This window comes from Taudactylus pleione, unplaced genomic scaffold, assembly GCF_031769625.1.
Source record: "Taudactylus pleione unplaced genomic scaffold, aTauple2 ptg000504l, whole genome shotgun sequence".
Taxonomy (NCBI): domain Eukaryota; kingdom Metazoa; phylum Chordata; class Amphibia; order Anura; family Myobatrachidae; genus Taudactylus; species Taudactylus pleione.
The window spans coordinates 49,985-68,648 of NW_028284906.1; the positions used below are offsets into that span (position 1 = coordinate 49,985).

Consider the following 18,664-nt stretch of genomic DNA (forward strand, 5'->3'; position numbering starts at 1 on the left):
TAGTTAACTGTATAGGTGGTCTAAGGCACAGAGGAGTGACTATTCCCCACTGTTCATTAGGGATCATGTTAAACATGCTGTTAGCTTGATTAGTTAAGGGACCCAGGGTGGGCTTTCCCCTGTTGTATTCTGTTAATACTGTGTAAATGGGTGTCCTGTGAGCCCTTAGTAATACAGCCTCTGGAACATCAAGAAGTATTGTACTTATATATAATATTATATGCTATGATTGCCCCAATTCAAGAAATTTATGCAATAAACTTTCCTTAAGACACCTGCATCTGACCACCAGAATAGAGCAAAATACTATTTTGTTCTCTGGCGGTTCTGCATTGAGCCCATTGTCTCCAAGCTGAAACCCCCTGTTAGCTATACAGTGCAGGTTCGTGCTAAGGGACCAATGGGTATTAGCCAACGCTACCCAGGAAATGTTGAAGTAGCATGTCCACATATCCAGAAGTAGGTGCTTCTGGATGCTGGTGGTAGGAGCCTTGGAGAAGCGGTTCCGCCTCTTGAAAGGATACAGCGGTTTTCTGCTTTAAAGACCATATGCAAAATTCCCGGCTGTGTGTCTGGTGATTGCTCACAGCAGAATTACTACTTGACTACATCCATCCGGATAAAGCATATTGCATGCCGCATGTATTCAGGTACATTCTCTTACCAACTACGGCTAATATAGAGGTGGTAAAAGATCTTCCCCTCTGTGACCTGCTATGATGTATGAAACCGATCATCCATGTGCTGCTACAGATTGGAGACTAAAGGCTGTAGCACCTACATATGCAGCTGCATCTCATTTTGTGCTGGTTTGGATCCATTTTGTCATGAGCCGCTCTGGAGCGCTGTGGGAGGTCTGGGTCTTACCTGTCTAGGCGTTCTGGTGGGGCCGCCCAGCAGTGGTGCCAGCTGCTGATGGTTAGTGATGTGTGCTGGCAGGTCCCTGAGAGGCAGCGCTGGATCTCTGCTGCAGTGGAGATGTGGTAGCTGGGAGTCTGTGCAGACGCTCCCGGGTGCTGGAAACTGCCATCTTGGATCTAGTCATATTGTCAGTAGTCAGTCAATCCAGTCTGCATAATTCACAGTCTGCTCTGCCAGACAATCCAACTCAACCAAAGGGTACTTAAGGGCTGTTTGGGAGTTTCAAGCTAGTCTGTGTGTCTAGTTTTCTGTGCTCCTTAGCTACGATCGCTACCCAGTGTTCCAGCTCACAGTACCAGTTGGAGTTTACTTCTGCTACCAGCTTCACTTCATAGTGCCACTGCAAGTTGGACTGCCTATCTCAGTTCAGGTGACTGATACCACCACCTGCACTTCGTTACTAAGCCTCCTTTACCGGCATTCCCAGCCAGCACTTGTACAAGGTCCCTGCATTCCAGTTCCTCCTGGAGTTGTGCTCTGATTACCCCAGAGGGATTTATTTACTTTTCTTCTTTTGGTATCAGTCCTCCGCTTCCTCCAACAAAGGCAGAAACATTCATGAATAAATACCCTCTTCGTCCAGCTTCATTCCAATATCAGGAAACTGCTCACAAGGACTCCCCTGCACCCAGTCCGGGTCCACAAGCCATTTTGGACGTGACACCTTTGTTACCATGTTGAGATTTACTGGACCGCTAAGAGTCTCCGTAGGTAGGGGTGTTCCAATCACTGGATTTGGACATAGTATAAATATTTAGTTTTGATTTAACCTGATTGGAACATCGGGACATTTACCAAGCAGTGTTATTTTAATTCATTATTATTTGTCAGTATGTCAAATATACTTTAGTATTTGTGTGAATATCGGAACTGATAAAAAGCGCTCAGTGTGCTAATTCATAACATGATTTAAAACCCAGTGTGTAGCATTCTATTAATTAAAGGTTGAAATAAATACATTAATATCTATAGAATACAAATACCTAAATATTGAAAGTGCAAAAATGCAATGAAAAGTGCAATATGTACATATAGATAAATAATTATGATTTAAAGTGGAGTGTTATAATATTATGTATACCCAACTATACAAACTAGCTGTGTAAGTGAAATTAAAGGGGATTTATTTAGAACACAAACCTGACCCTAAAACATAGGGCAGTATACATATGATTTTCAATAAAAAACAATACAACGCGTTTCATCCAGTTAATGATCCTTTGAAGAAGTCCATTAACTGGACGATACGCAGTGGTGACTCCTTGTTCCACCTTCTCATGAACTTACCATTCCTTTATGTCCAGATAACCCATTTTTTTACCCTCATTTACAAACATTTTTATGAACTATTATTTATTTTATTATGTGTTTTTTATTGGATATCTTATGTATACTGCCCTATGTTTTAGGGTCAGGTTTGTGTTCTAAATAAAACTCCTTTAATTCACTTAAATATTTAATATATTAAATATTTGCCTACATATATATCATTTTGTGCATATACACAATTCCATAGTATTGATTGGTATATTGTAAAAAAGGGCTTTCACAACACTTGGCGCTGTAGTCTCCCATATATAATTTATACATTAATATTTATTTGTGTAATGTTTATTTTAAGCTTTTTTTATTCCATGGTATATGAATTGAAATAGTTTGTTTATTGATTTGTTTACATTATTTATAATATCTCCATGTGTACTACCACCTTTTCCTTTTTTATGTTGTACTTTTTAGAGGAGTGCCATTTATGATGCCAAGTATCCGGAGTGTTCAAACCACACACCTTAAGTGCTAGGATCGTATTTGTCTTCATTGATCTTCCCTTAAGACGCCTACATGTGGTTGTATCCTGTGACCAGCAGAATTGAGCAAAACACTATTTTGTCCTCTGGCTGTTCTGCACTGATCTCAGGGTCTCCAAGCTGAATCCCTCTGCCAGCTTTCCCATGCAGACTAGTTCATACTGAGGGACCAGCGGGTATTAGCTGACAGTACCCAGGAAGTGTTGCAGCAGCGTGTTCACACATACCCAGAAGTAACATGTTCCAGGTGTTAGTTTAGGTACTTTCTTCTGACATATCTAAATGTGGGGACCCTAACATTTCCCATTGTTGCAGCTTTGGCAATTCCTATTGTTCCAACCTGTTTGTTTCAACATTTATGAGATGCCTCCTAATATACTTGGTAAATGCAGCAGAGGGAGTTATACCTAGAGAGCTTTCCCCATCCAGTATATATAGTTAGGTTACTGTACACAAATCACCTGATAATCACATATATACAATGTACTCAGTCACTGTGTGTCTCCTACAGATGGACCCAGTAATAGAAATACCCCAGAGAGATGTCCCCATCCTCTTTATTCCCAGGACTGTACAGAGGAGAATCACAGGACCCCACAGGAGGATCAGGTAATATAGGCTCTTCCCAAGGATCAAAATTCCAAAGTGACATTTCATTAATTTACCTGCATTGATTAATCTGAATGTAGTTGTCTTTAATGTTGATATTATATTATTATAATATTTATTCTGATATAAAATACTCAGACATTATTAAAGTGTTATTTTGTTGTTTTGTGGGTAATTTAGTATGAAGACCTGATTGATATTAATGCAGAAGACATAGAGGGAAAAGAAGAGATTTATGTGACTGATATAAAGGCAGAAGATATAGAGGGAGAAGAAGAGACGTATGTGACTGATATGAAGGCAGAAGATATAGAGGGAGAAGAAGAGATGTATGTGACTGATATAAAGAAGGAAGATACAGCGGGACAAGAAGAGACGTTTGTAACTGATATGAAGGCAGAAGATACAGAGGGAGAAGAGACGTATGTGACTAATATAAAGGCAGAAGATATAGAGGGAGAAGAAGAGACGTATGTGACTGATATAAAGGCAGAAGATATAGAGGGAGAAGAAGAGACATATGTGACTGATATGAAGGCAGAAGATATAGAGGGAGAAGAAGAGACGTATGTTTGGGGTGATCAGCAGTGTAAGGAGGAGGAAATCCCTACATATATCAGCTCAGGTAATAAAAACTTATTACAGTAAAAAGAGTCACATATATTCCTTGCTCAAGTAACTACAGCAATCTCTTATCCTACACCCCCCTCTGTTAGTGAGCAGCTTGTTCATTTGTAAATCTATTTAGCGGTGGTTACTGTAGATCCGTCCACAATTTATATGAGACATGGAAATGCAATCAGACCGTGACTGCATGTAGTCTAAGGGCCTGATTCAGGAAGGATTGCAACTGTAATTACGCACACAGGCGGTCGATTTTTGCATACTGCGCATCCACAAAGGCATCATTGCGATCGCAGACACCATACAGACCCAAAACTGAGTGATTAACAAGAAGTGAGTTTTTAGGGTTTTTGACGTGGGTGTGGTCATTGAAACGCAGTTGTATCAGTGCATTTGAATGTCACTACTGTGCATAATTTAGCTATTGTGATGTCATGCGCAGCTTGAGCTCTCACTGTGTACTGGAAGGTTAGCAATTTCTGGGTAAGGTCTGACCTTGTGAAATTGTACATGAGACTCCAATGTTACCTGATGGTACCGATATTTTTGCAGACTTAGAAGGTATTGCGGATCTGAGTATGTGGAAGTGGGCGTCATTATTTCGTGCTGCGATGACATTGCGATTGCATTCATTAGAATATTTTCATAGTGGATCTGCATAAGTACTCACAGTTGCGATCGCAATTGTGATCTGTAATTAAGTGGGCCCTAAGTCTTCAATGGATGTAATATATTACTCATACCACACAATAGAACAAATGTCAGATAGTAGTATATATCAAGTACAACTATGTGAATCCTCTTTACACTTCTGTAGACTGTTTTTCACACAGACTCCATCCACTGCGATGAATCAGTGCTCTTAGGTAAGTCAGTAGATGAGTGCATGATCTGACTCACTAGATGTTTCATTCTGACACGTTTAGTAGTTCCGGTGCAGTCTCATCTGAGAAATAGCTTGTGAGGGTAAATCGTTACAATTAAATGCCCTCATAAACCAATCAATAAGTGTGTGTGTGTGTGTGTGTGTATATAATATATATATAGAGAGAGAGAGAGAGAGAGAGAGAGAGAGAGAGAGAGAGAGAGAGAGAGAGTAACAAGACAAGAAGGTGTTTAAGGAGTATAAAATAAAACACCAATTGATGGTAGTAAAAAAGGTAATGTGAGTACTTTTAAGAAAATTTGGATATGCTTATCTGAGTATGGTTCAACTCAAGGGTGATGGAAATCAATATAAAGTCCTCTCCTAGGACACCTTTTCAACCACTTTTATAGGTCTCCATATCTGGAATACAGGCCAGCACTAAGCAAACAGAGAAGACTCATGGTGTAGTAATTTTCTATATGATCCCCGAGGAAGTTTGTTTTCATCATGAAACGAGTTGGTGGTTCCTTTTAATCTTCCACAGACTCCATCACCCAGGGATGACCACTGCTACCGGGAGCTTCTACTTAAATGCAGTCTGCAGGAGTTGGAGCACCCCTTTTGTAGGATTTGGGTGAATTATATTGATACACTGTTTGTATAGCTTTATGTTGTACGTGTTTTGAATCCTATATTTTAAATGTTAAATTCCAAACTACCACATCAGAGTCTTCTCTGTGTGCTTGGTGCTGGGCTGTATTCCAGATTTATAGATCATTAACAGTGGTTAAAAAGTGCCCAAGTGGATGACTTTATCCTGATTGCCATCACCCATGAGTGGAACCATACTCAGATAAGCATATACATACACTACCTATTTTACAGCCATCAATTGGTGTTTTATTTACTACACTATGAGCACCTTCTTGTTATGTTACTTTATTGCTTCCCTACCTTCCATGATCTCATGTGTACAGTGGCAGCCATGGGTTGGAGTTATAGAAAGGCCGGTCACTAATGTCCTATGTAATGACAGTACGCAGCAGTGACTGTATAAACTTTGTGTACACTGTAAACTTGTCAGACACATTTTCAGCGATCGTTCTCATGGGAGAAATAACATCCACCACTACCTGCTGGGAACAGTATGTGATGGTTCTCATTGCTTGTTACTCTCCTTCTGTTCCTAATGGAGGGCTGTGGTGTTACCATACTCTCTATGGGGGTCTGTTGTCATTTCTGTCCATACCTGGCCTACTCAGGGCAGAGGAGATAAGATGTCGAAGAGGTGATGGGCTCTGGAGCTGGTGGTAGTAGTGGGTCACCCCGGCCATGCCATGCAACTGCTGCTGGTTTATCAGGAATCTAAACCTAGATCTAGTCCTTGCGGGGCTCCATGAAAGCTGGGAAAAGGAAGGAAGGAGCAGTAGGAGGTGGCAGAGATGAAAGGTGCAGGGGAAGCAGATGGAGACAGAGTAGAAGAAGGAGGAAGATGGAGACAGCTGCAGAAGAGGAGGGTGCTGCTGGGAGGAGACAGAGCCAAGAGCCATCAACCTGCTGCTGAAGAGCCCAGCTTCTCTGCTGTTCACTGCTGCAGCCTCGGCCCGTTACATCCTTCCTCTGCTGTTACCACCTCCCACTGGCTGCTGTCTGAGGTCTGCTTGGACTGGATGACAGAGTACAGAGGCTGGAGCCTGAAGGGGTGGCTGTACTGATCTGGAGGCAGTTGGAAATTTACAAGCAGAGTGTAAATAAAACACCCATTGACAGACATAGGCACAGGATAGCACTTGGTTCCCGGACACCTCCGGAGGCCGCACACCAGTCTGTGGAGCCCAGCCCTCCTGTCTCTCCCTATGTCCAGGGGCCTCCAGCTGATGAGGGGTGACTGCCTTTTTACATCCAAGTATGTTAGTGTTGGATTTTCTGAGCATACCCTCCCCTAGGGACAGTTTGTGAATTTCCCATGGTCCAGTGTTCCCCAGATTGGATGAAAGAATAAACAGTTGGTGCTGATTAATACTAACATAAATAATATTTCCTTAGGACTGGTTAAGCAGTTGTTCAAAAAAAGAAACTCTGCAGTTTCATAAAACAGGATTTTGGTACTTACCGATAAATCCCTTTCTCCGATTCCACAGGGGACACTGGAGGCTTCAAGACAGTGGGGTATATACGGTGCTAAGTGGAGCTGGCACTTTAAATCTTTTTAAAATGTGACTAGCTCCTCTATACCGCCCTACAAGCCCAGTCTTAGGAATCTGTGCCCAAGGGGAGCTGAGAAAAAGACAAACAGAAGAGGAGGTAAAAGTACACAAAACCTTTGAAAAGGTTGAAAGAAAAACAGAAATACAACAAGAGACGACAAACATGTCTCTAACAATCATAACATAAAAACACCACCAAGTGTGGCAGGAAGGAACAGCGCAGGGTGGGCGTCCAGTGTCCCCTGTGGAATTGGAGAAAGGGATTTATCGGTAAGTACCAAAATGCTGTTTTCTCCTTAATCCACTAGAGGACACTGGAGGCTTCAAGACAGTGGGGACGTCCCAGAGCTCCCATCACAGGCGGGAGAGCGCTGAGAACCCCGCAAAACAGACTGGCCATACTGCGCTGTAGTGGCCGCAAACGTGTTGAATCTGTAGAAACAAAGGTATGCCGGCCCGACCATGTGGCCGCCTGGCAAAGAGATTCCATGGAAACCCCGCGAGCAGCCACACACAAGACACCCACTGAGCGAGTGGAATGCGCTGTAATACAAGGTGGAGGCTCTCTAGATGAGGCCATATATGCATATCTGATGGTCAGGCGAATCCAGCGACTGTTTGGAAGCTGGCCAACCAGGACGTATAGCATCATACAAAATAGAGTGTCTGTTTTACATATGGCTGCGGTCCTCTCCACATATATCCGAAGAGCCCTAACAACATCTAAGGATTTTGATGAAGGTGAATCCTGTGGAAGAACTGGCACCACAATAGGTTGGTTGATGTGGAAAGCCAAAACCACCTTATGAAGAAAAGCCATTCTAGTATGGAGTTCCACTCTATCCTCATGGAATACCAAGTATGGAGGATGACAGGATAGAGCACCCAGTTCTGACACTCTCCTGGCTGATGCCAGTGAAAGAAGATGTATAACCTTCCACGAAAGGTATTTTAACTCCACAGACTCCAAAGGTTCGAACAGAGAAGACTGTAAGAAGGAAAGGACTAGATCCAAGTCCCACTGAGCTGTAGGAAGAACAAAGGGTGGCTGTAACCTAATCACACCTGCAGAAAAGTCTGCATGTCTGTTATCCAGGCCAATTTCTTTTAGAAGAAAACCATGAGAGCTGAAATTTGGACTTTCAGAGAACCCAAACACAGACCTGCTGAGAGACCTGCTTGTAGAAAAAGCAGAAATCTGGCTAGGTTGAATTCTGTAGGCGGATATCCTCTACGTTCACACCATGAAACATAATCCTTCCAAATACAGTGGTAATGCTTTGAAGTAACTTATTTTTGGGCTCTGAGCATAGTAGGTATTACCCTGGATGGGATCCTTTTTACGTCTTAAGATTGCCTTTTCAACAGCCACGCTATCAAGTAGCCGCTGTAAGTCTGGATAGACTAAAGGACCCTTAAGTAATAGATCTTCTCTCAGTGGTAGTGGCCATGGATCGTCAATCAGCAGAAGTTGAATGTTGAAATATCAAGCTCTGCGAGGCCAGTCCAGAGCTACCAAAAGAACCTTGGCCTTCTCCCTTTTGATGCGTTGTAGGATTCAAGGGAGAAGAGGGAACGGAGGGAACAGATAGACAAATTGGAACTGCCATGCTGCTGACAGTGCGTCCACTGTCACCACCAGTAGGTCACTCATCCGAGAGCAGTAGAGAGGCAGTTGATGATTCTGTCTGAATGCCATGAGGTCGACCTGCGGAAGACCCCACCGTTCCACCATCTGGGGAAAAACTTGAGGATGCAGTGCCTATTCCCCTGAATGCACGGAGATCTAGCTTGAAAGTCCTGGAGCGAAAATGACCATAAAGAATGGCCTCGAACGCCGCCACCATCTTCCCCAGGAGTCTAATGCACACATGCATCGAAACCTGATGATGTCTAAGGACTGTCCTCACCATCTCCTGAATGGAAGTTACCTTTTCCTGAGGGAGGAATACACACTGAGGCAATGTGTCCATGATCATTCCTAGAAATTGTAACCTCTGCGTCGGTTGCAGATGAGACTTGGGGTTATGTTATCTCTGTGCTGTGTTATCACTGCATGTTACAGAGTAACCAGCACTAACCCCGATAGTATACAGACGGGTTTATGTTATCACTGTGCTGTGTTATCACTACATGTTACTCTCATGTTACAGAGTAACCAGCACAAATGATTATAATAAAGCTGTAATACCTGCTCTATATATAACAGCGTAATATGTCAGGTGATGAGTTTTACATTGTACTTTGAAGCAGCGTGAGTTTATCCATTTTATTCCCAGCAGATGGATGTAACACCAGGAATATATCGAAGGAAAATCCAGTTTTATCTCCAGATTGTGAAATAGAAGATAATGACATCAAACAAGATTCTACGGGAGAAAACCCCATTACCCCAATTATACACCCAGTACCTCACAGTGCAGATGGATCACCTGATCATGCTTATAATGAGGAATGTTCTCCTGGTACCTCTATTACATCTCTTAGAGTAGATAAAATATCTCCCTCTTCTATAGATGCCAAATGTCTAACACAGAACACAAAGTGTATTACCCATAAGCCAGCTAAGGCAGGTGAGAGGCCATTTCCATGCTCTGAGTGTGGGAAATGTTTTACATACAAATCACATCTTGTTGTACATCAGAGAAGTCACACAGGTGAGAAACCATTTCCGTGTTCTGAATGTGGGAAATGTTTTACATACAAATCACAGCTTGTTGTACATCAGAGAAGTCACACAGATGAGGACCCATTTTCATGTTTTGAGTGTGGGAAATGTTTTACACATAAATCACATCTTGTTAGACATCAGAGACATCATACAGGTGTAAAGCTAATTTCATGTTCCGAGTGTGGAAAATGCTTTTCAGAGAAATCAGAACTTGTTAGACACCAGAGAAGACACACAGGTGAGAAACCATTTCCATGCTCTGAGTGTGGGAAATGTTTTACACAGAAACCACATCTTGTTACACATCAGAGAAGTCACACAGGTGAGAAACCATTTCCATGTTCTGAGTGTGGGATATGTTTTGCATACAAATCACAGCTTGTTAGACATCAGAGAAGTCACACAGGTGAGAAACCATTTCCATGTTCTGAGTGTGGGAAATGTTTTACTGAGAAATCATCTCTTCTTAGACATCAGAGAAGTCACACAAGTGAGAAACCATTTCCATGTTGAGTGTGGGAAATGTTTTACACGGAAGTCTGTTCTTCTTGTTTCACATAAAAGGTTTCACACAGATTAGCTACTCATGTTCTGATATTCAGAAATGACAGAAATGAGGTCTCAGTAGACCATTCATTATTTACAGTAGAGAAACCGTGTTTACAAATGGAAATGTGTTTTTTTAAAACTAACATCTTATTAAACAGTATTTCTCCTGACCCGGGTGCTTTACAGACCTCTTACATTTCTCTTCGTGAATGGTCATAGTTTGTATTACTGTCCTCATTGTATTCTGCTGTTATTTTTTCTTGCTTTTATCTATTTTGAAAGGAAAGTGACTCTGCAGTGTTATAGTAGTTTTTGGATTATATGGTAGAAACGTATGTAGGCAGATACAAGGAACAGTGGCCAAGGAGGTAACAGAGTGCTGTCATCTAATAATGGACCATAAGGTCTGAGACCTGACAGATAACTTTCTGTCACCCACCCCCTCCTCTCTATTATATGCTGCAAGGAGGCCAAGTGCCCAGAGCAATGGGAGGATATAAACAGTTAATGATATATAATTGTCACACTCCAGGACACAACAGAGAGGACTGTCCTATATGTGGGTTTCCCTGGTGCCCCCGGTGGTGTCCCCAGTATGTGTATATTTCTGTGTATGTATATATATGATTCTCTCTCTACTTCTTCCCGAGCTTAGAGAATGAGGCGAAACTTAATATTGTGCTGTATGTACTAATAATTGTATACATGCTACATTGTAATATTGTGTTGTTTTATTTCTCTGGTTTTCCATGTACAAAATGAAGCCAAACATCTTCATGTATTGGGATTAGAGGGACCGAATGTTTGTCATGTGTTAACTAAACAAAGTTTCATTAAAAACTGCTATTATTTTTTAATGTTTGTGTTTTTTTTAAAGTACATGACGTATAAAACTAAAAGGTCCACTAACATCTGTAGCCTAATGTCATGCAGCAATTGGATCACTCCCTCTACAAAGCTGTTACAGACCAGCAATGACTCTGATAAAGCTCTGTTGGAAGTGAAATGCGTCAGTTATTGCTGTATAATAGATCTGATGTAACAAATTGCTTATACTGTCTCCCTGACGGATCCATGAATATTGTGGTATATCCATCTTTTGAGACACATCTGAGTGCTGTGTGTGATTACCAGCTTCATTCTTACAGGCAAACAGCGTATACACTAGAAGTGGTCACCGTACTCACCAGGACTCTGCAGTATAAGGAGACACCTATGGACACACTTGTGCAACTAAATCTTCGTGAGTGTACATTTGGCAATGGTTGTGTCACATATTTCTCAATGAAGTAAAAATACTCTTCATATTTTTAATAAATATTTTTATCCAAAGAGTGAAAATTTTATATATATATATATATATATATATATACACACGCACACAATTATTCTCCAATTAAAATGGTAGCACAGGTGCTAGGAAAACATTCAATGATGTAGCATTTGGTCACTCCCATATCATGTTAGCACTTTTCCCATCTCATCCAATATGTTAGCATGGAGCAGTGTGTGCAGTCAGTGTGATGATTATCTAGCAGGGAAAGCACCAGTGGTCACAGCCCCTGTATGACACCAGTAATATCTTAGCATGGAGCAGTGTGTGCAGTCAGTGTGATGATTATCTAGCAGGGAAAGCACCAGCGGTCACAGCTCCTGTATGACACCAGTAATATGTTAGCATGGAGCAGTGTGTGCAGTCAGTGTGATGATTATCTAGCAGGGAAAGCACCAGTGGTCACAGCTCCTGTATGACACCAGTAATATGTTAGCGTGGAGCAGTGTGTGCAGTCAGTGTGATGATTATCTAGCAGGGAAAGCACCAGCGGTCACAGCCCCTGTATGACACCAGTAATATGTTAGCATGGAGCAGTGTGTGCAGTCAGTGTGATGATTATCTAGCAGGGAAAGCACCAGCGGTCACAGCCCCTGTATGACACCAGTAATATGTTAGCATGGAGCAGTGTGTGCAGTCAGTGTGATGATTATCTAGCAGGGAAAGCACCAGCGGTCACAGCCCCTGTATGACACCAGTAATATGTTAGCATGGAGCAGTGTGTGCAGTCAGTGTGATGATTATCTAGCAGGGAAAGCACCAGTGGTCACAGCTCCTGTATGAAACCAGTAATTTCTACTTCAGGGTCCATATGGTATCCACAGGATACCTTGGGATATAGGCGGATGATGTCAGACATCGGGCACCACAGAGTTAACTTTTATCTCCTAGGATGCACCGGGGCCCTCTTCTATACCCCGCCCCCGAGCCCAGGCACATCAGTTTCGTTGATGCCCGGCCGGGAGTCGGATCACCATTACAGAGTGGGGCTGTTACAGCCCCTGAAGATTTTATCAAGGCAGCTTTTGCTGCACAACTAGAGTAGTACAACATGGACAGTGTGTACAGACGTCCATGCTGTCGCTCCTTCACCACTACGGACCAGAACATTGGTACTGATGTGGGGAAGCTGGTGGGTGTCCGGGATCCCAGCTAGTGGTGTCCCCGGAATGTCCCTGACTGTGGCCGGATTCACGGGGGTTCAGGTAAGCAGTGTGGCCCTGCAGAGGGTACCTGCCGATTCACAGTCATTTAGTCCTCAGGCGGGGGGCTCCCTGGGGACAGGCTGAGCGTGGAGCCAGGTACTGATCCTTCGCTTTCCACTAGACCACCAGGGACAGTGGGCTGCAGCATTAAGGACATGTTCCAGCATACCAGGGGTTAATAGCATGCCAGGGAGAGTGCCTTCCCTGTCTAAAAGGTGGTGCCTCCCCCGCTGCACAGTTACCGCTCCCCCTCTCCATTGCGGTCTGGCTGCCTGTGTGAGCCCTCCTACTCCGGGCCCACCTCCTTTCAGTTGCTCGGTGCCCATTTTCTTCAGGAAAGTGCGCGAATGCTACTGGATAGTGATGATGGTGGCATCGTGGTCTGGGTCCCCCCCCCACATACCTCTCCTCCAATTAAAGGTCAGAGTATGCTGCGCTGTTTCCTGCCAGGCTCTGTGTCTGCGTAGTTGAGGAAAGTGCTACTAGTGCAGGGCATTATTCTGCATTATATGTGACTTTGTGCTAGCGCTGTCTGACTGTCTCTATTTCTTCTGTCGACCATTTTACTATCCATGTTCTTCCTGCTACAAGCCCTTGTGGTGCGGTGTTGCAGGGTGCTTATTGCCTCACAGTAAACCAGTTTTTCTATGTGGGGAGTCACATTTATCTGTTCATTGGCATCATGTCTGCGAGTGAACCGGATTACCCCCTTCAGCCTATGTGTACTTTATACAAGATACATACAGCAGAGGGGGAGGAAGACCATGAAGGGCTGTGTAAAGTGTGTGTGCAGGAGAACAGCAGTGGCAGCTCGGCACAGCACCCTGGGCTAGTTTCGCTACTGCACTGCCGGCCATTATGGGTCATATATCTGCCCCTCCTGCGCTTTTCCAGGTGGTGTCCCCGCAGCAGGCGTTGGCCTCCTCACCCATGCAGGGGTTCCCCAAGAAGTTGGTTATACCCCAGTGTCTCCCATTATTGCCCCCTGAGGCTTCTCAGGAACCTGTGTGGGTTAACAAATTGTCCAACACAGTACAGCGCCTGAAGGACGTTTTACAGGAGGAGTCACCTTTGCAGCCTTATAAATGGCCATTGCATTTGTCACAGACGGCTCAATACGATGATTACATGACGTCTGATGATTGTGAAATGCATGATTTATCTGACCCAGAGCTCTTTCAACCAATAAGGAGGCAGAGTCTAAGTCTAGAATATCTATACCAGGCCTTATACGGGGTAATCCGTGCGGCCTTGGTTATTGATAATGTGGATCCCCTGGTGGCTATATCCAAATATGCCTTCTTTAAGGATGTTAAAGGGGATGCCATGGTATTTCCTCTATCGGGTCAATTGATGGATCATTTAGAGGAGGCATGGAGAACTCCGGGTAAGAGATTCTAACCTCAGAACAGGTGGCAGTTGCGTACCCTTTTGCGGAGGATTATTTCTCAAATGGGAAACTCCTCCCCAGGTTGATTCTCATGTTACATGCCTAATGAAGAGTGCAACATTACCCATGCCCTCCATGTCTTCCTTAAAGGATGTTACGGATCGCAAACTGGAGATTTGCTTAAAATCCATTTATTCCCTTGCTGACTGGTCTTCCAGACTGGCTATGGCCATGAGCTGGGTAGCCAGAGTATGGAGTGCTGGGTGGATGTCGTGGAGGCATCTCTGGACATGGATCTCAGAGACGTGGCTACATATGTCAATGAGGCAGCCTTAGATATTGGTCTCCTTACCTCTAGGATTTACTCGTGAGCACATTGGCTGCAGCCAAGTCTCCTTGTCTACCTTCAGCCACGGTTGCTTCTGGGTCTGGTACTCTGTCCCTTCAGCCCTCTCGGGCCCAGGTAAGTCCAAGGTACAGCCCTTTCCTAGACCGTCAGGCGTCCGTAAAACCATCAAGCCCAAGAAACAGGCTTGGAGTACAAGATGCCCGGCTTCCAAATCTGATGATAAGCCCTCCACCTGATGGGTTGGGCCTCCCCCTGGGGGACCCCAGGGTGGGAGGCTGGCTTCTTCAGTTTCGCCTAGTGCTGGTATCAGACTACCAGACACTTGGGTAAGAGAAGTGATCTCTCTCGGGTACGTCCTCTCCTTCCGCAGAAGGCTTCCCAGACGGTTTTTCACCACAGGTCTTCAGTCAGAACTAGACAAGGCCCTGGAATTCCAGAAAGTAGTGCACTCTATGCTCCAAGCTGGGGTTATAGTGCCAGTGCTGGCCCATCTACGGGGCATGAGGTATAATTCCAACCTCTTTCTGGTTCTGAAACCCAATGGGTCCTATTCCCATCCTCAGGTCCCTCAACAGGTCTTTGAGGGTCCCAAGGTTCAGGATGGAGACACTGCATTCCATCATATTGGCTATGGAGCCTGGGGATTTTATGGTATCATTGGACATTCAGGATGCCTACCAGCATGTCCCTATAGCTTCGGCTCACCAGTGTTTCCTCCGGTTCGCAGTGGTTAATCCACATTTCCAGTTTCAGGCACTGCCCTTTGGCTTTTCTCCAGCACCTCGGGTGTTTACCAAGGTCATGGCAGTAATGACAGCCCACCTGCGGATGCAGGGGGTCCGCCTGTTACCCTATCTGGACGACCTTCTGCTGTTGGCAAAATTCTCCAGATATGCTTCAGCGCCATCTGCAACTGACCATATCTGTGTTGCAGAATCACAGCTGGCTGATCAACTGGAAGAAGTCATCCCTGCTTCCCTCGCAGAGGAATGCTCAATCTCGGAGCCCTGTTGGACTCCCAACAACTGAGGATCACTGTGAAAAAGATCTGTTTTGCAGGCAAGGGTACGCACTTGCCTTCAGAGTCGCTGAGTGTCTGTTCACTTGGCGATGAGGGATCCATGGTGTCGCCGTTCGACATCATGGAGTTTGTCCAGTTCCACTCCAGACCTCTGCAGAAGTTGATCCTCTCCAAATGGAATGTGTTACCCCATTGGATAAAGACACAAACAGTGGTACTTTCTCCGGAGGTGCTTCAGTCTCTGGCCTGGTGGCTGCAGGCGTCTCACTTCAACAAGGGACGCTCCTTTTGGATATCGGATTGGGTCCTCCTGATGACGGATGCCAGTCTCCGAGGTTGGGATGCAGTGACAGGCCCACACCTGTTTCAAGGCAGGTGGACGTCAGAGGAATCTGCTCTTCCAATCAACATATTGGAACTTCGGGCAGTATTCAGGTCTCTTCAGCAAGTAAGACTCATTCTTCATGGAAAACCCGTGCAAGTCCAGTCAGACAACGCCACCACAGTGGCTTACATAAAAGGCCAAGGAGGAACTCGAAGTCAGGCAGCACTGACAGAGGTGTCCCGCATTCTGACTTGGGCGGAAGGCAATCTCCCGGCCATCTCGGCAGTGTTCATTCCAGGAGTGTTCAACTGAGAAGCAGACTTTCTCAGCCGTCAAGACGTGCACCCAGGGGAATGGTCTCTTCACTAAGAGGTATTTCAACTCCTCGTGGACAAGTGGGGCCTTCCAGAAATAGACCTCATGGCACACCGTCACAACAACAAGCTGCCTGTTTAAGGGTCAAGAACAAGGGACGCGGAGGCTCTCTTTGTATATGCTATCAGTCCAGTGGACTTTCCAGTTGGCATACCTATTTCCTCCATTCTCCCTTCTTCCTCGAGTGCTTCGAAAATTCAAGCAAGAGGGAGGCATGCTTCTGCTGATAGCTCCAGCATGGCCCAGACGTCACTGGTACTCAGATCTTCAGAGTCTCTCCATAGACACTCCATTACCTGTTGTCTCAAGGTCCTTGCCTTTACCCGGAACTGGGTCGGCGGTCTTTGATGGTGTGGCTCTTGAGACTGCACTCTTAAGGTCTGGGGGATTTTCTGGCTCTGTGGTTAACACAATGCTCAGGGCTTAAAAGCCGGCATCTGCCAGAATTTACCACAGGGTTTGGCATACTTTCTTTGAACGGTGTCGCCCTAAAGGTTATGATCCCCAGGTGTTTCAGATATCCAGGGTTTTGGCTTTCCTACAAGTAGGCTTCGATAATGGGGTTCATCTGGCATCCCTCAAGGTGCATGTTTCTGCCTTGTCAGTGTGGTTTCAGCGTAGGTTTGCTCCTCTTCCAGATGTCCGCACCTTCATGCAGGGTGTACTTCGCATTCAGCCTCCCTTTGTCCCTCCTGTGGCTTCTTGGAATTTGGCTGTGGTCCTGAGGGCTTTCCAAGGACCGCCTTTTAAACCACTGGGCTCAGTGGATTTCAAGTGGCTTACTGCGAAGACTGTGTTTCTTCTGGCCATTTCTTTGGCCAGAAGGGTGTCAGACTTAGGGGCTCTCTCATGTAGACCTCCCTTTCTGATTTTTCACTGGGACAGGGCAGTGCTCGGGACTCACCCTGGTTTCCTACCTAAGCTGGTGTCTAGTTTCCACATTAATGAGGAAATTATAGTGCCAGCCTTTACTTCCCCAGACAGCTGGTGAGGCCTCATTGGATGTGGTACGTGCTCTCGGGATATATATGTCGACCGTTCCAGTTCTCTTCGGAAATCGGACTCCTTGTTTGTCCTCTATGGTCTCCACAAGGGATGGCTTGCCAATAAGCAAACATTGGCTAGGTGGATTCACATGCCGATATCTGAGGCTTATGCTCATAAGGGCCTGGCTGTGCCAGCCTCTGTAACTGCTCATTCTACTCAGTCTGTGGGTCCTTTGTGGGAAGCTCGCCGTGGCGCCTTGACTATTCAGCTTTGCAAGGCGGCCATGTGGTCTTGTTTATACCTTTGTGAGGTATTATGCATTCGATACCTTCGCCTCTCAGGATGCTTCCTTTGGGCGGCGGATTCTCCTTTTTGCACAGGAGCGTTCCCACCCTTAAGGATACTGCTTTGGGACATCCCCAAGGTATCCTCAGGATACCCTATGGACCCTGAAGTAGAAAATATGAGATATGGTAAGAACTTACCTTTGTTATATCTATTTCTACGAAGTCCATAGGGTCCACAGGACGTCCGCCCTGTCGCACCTGTGCTGCAGATGGGTTTGGTTCTGGTCACCGGTTTTCTGTCTCCTTCTGTGTGAGAGTGTGATACTTGTGTGTTCCAGACTTTCTTCTCTCTGTTTTCCTCCTCCGGCCTATGGCTTGTTCCATAACTGATTTGCCTGGGCTCGGGGTCGGGGTATAGGAGAGAGCCCCGGTGCATCCTGGGAGATAAAAATTAACTCTGTGGTGCCTGATGTCTGACGTCATCCACCTATACCCCAAGGTATCCTGTGGACCCTATCGACTTCGTAGAAATAGAGATAACAAAGGTAAGTTCGTACCATATCTCATATTATTTTAGCATGGAGCAGTGTGTGCAATGTGATGATTATCTAGCAGGGAAAGCACCAGCAGTCACAGCCCCTGTATGACACCAGTAATATGTTAGCATGGAGCAGTGTGTGCAGTCAGTGTGATGATTAGCAGGGAAAGCGCCAGCGGTCAGAGCCCCTGTATGACACCAGTAATATGTTACCAAGGAGCAGTGTGTGCAGTCAGTGTGATGATTAGCAGGGAAAGCACCAGTGGTCACAACCCTTGTATAGCACCACCAGTAATCGTTCGAGCCCCCACGAGTCAGACATTGGACACAGCTCCCAAATTGTTACCTTATGCCTGAGATGTTACTTTTAGAGATGTGCACCATCCCCAGTGTTTTGGATCTGGATTAACTTTCGTGTTTTGGTACCAGTTTTTCAAAACCACCTTCAAGGGTTTTGGGTCTATTTTTTAAAAATGCCAAACAAATCTGAAATCACATAATTTGGGCCTGTTTTTATTCTTACACTATTATAAACTTCAATAATATTATTTTCTAGTCAATTTTGACCACCTCACAGCTCACAATATTGTTTTCACCAAT

At 44.8% G+C, this 18,664-nt stretch overlaps 1 protein-coding gene across 1 annotated transcript in view; it reads left to right on the plus strand.

The window, feature by feature from the left end:
* The window catches only part of LOC148501719 (uncharacterized), a 91,633-nt gene that overhangs the window by 47,961 nt on the left and 25,008 nt on the right, over positions 1-18,664 (plus strand). Inside the window, exon 6 of the mRNA XM_088450057.1 lies at positions 9,599-10,195. Within this exon, the coding sequence (XP_088306183.1) occupies positions 9,599-10,195 (597 nt within the window). The remainder of the gene's footprint in view (positions 1-9,598; positions 10,196-18,664) is intronic.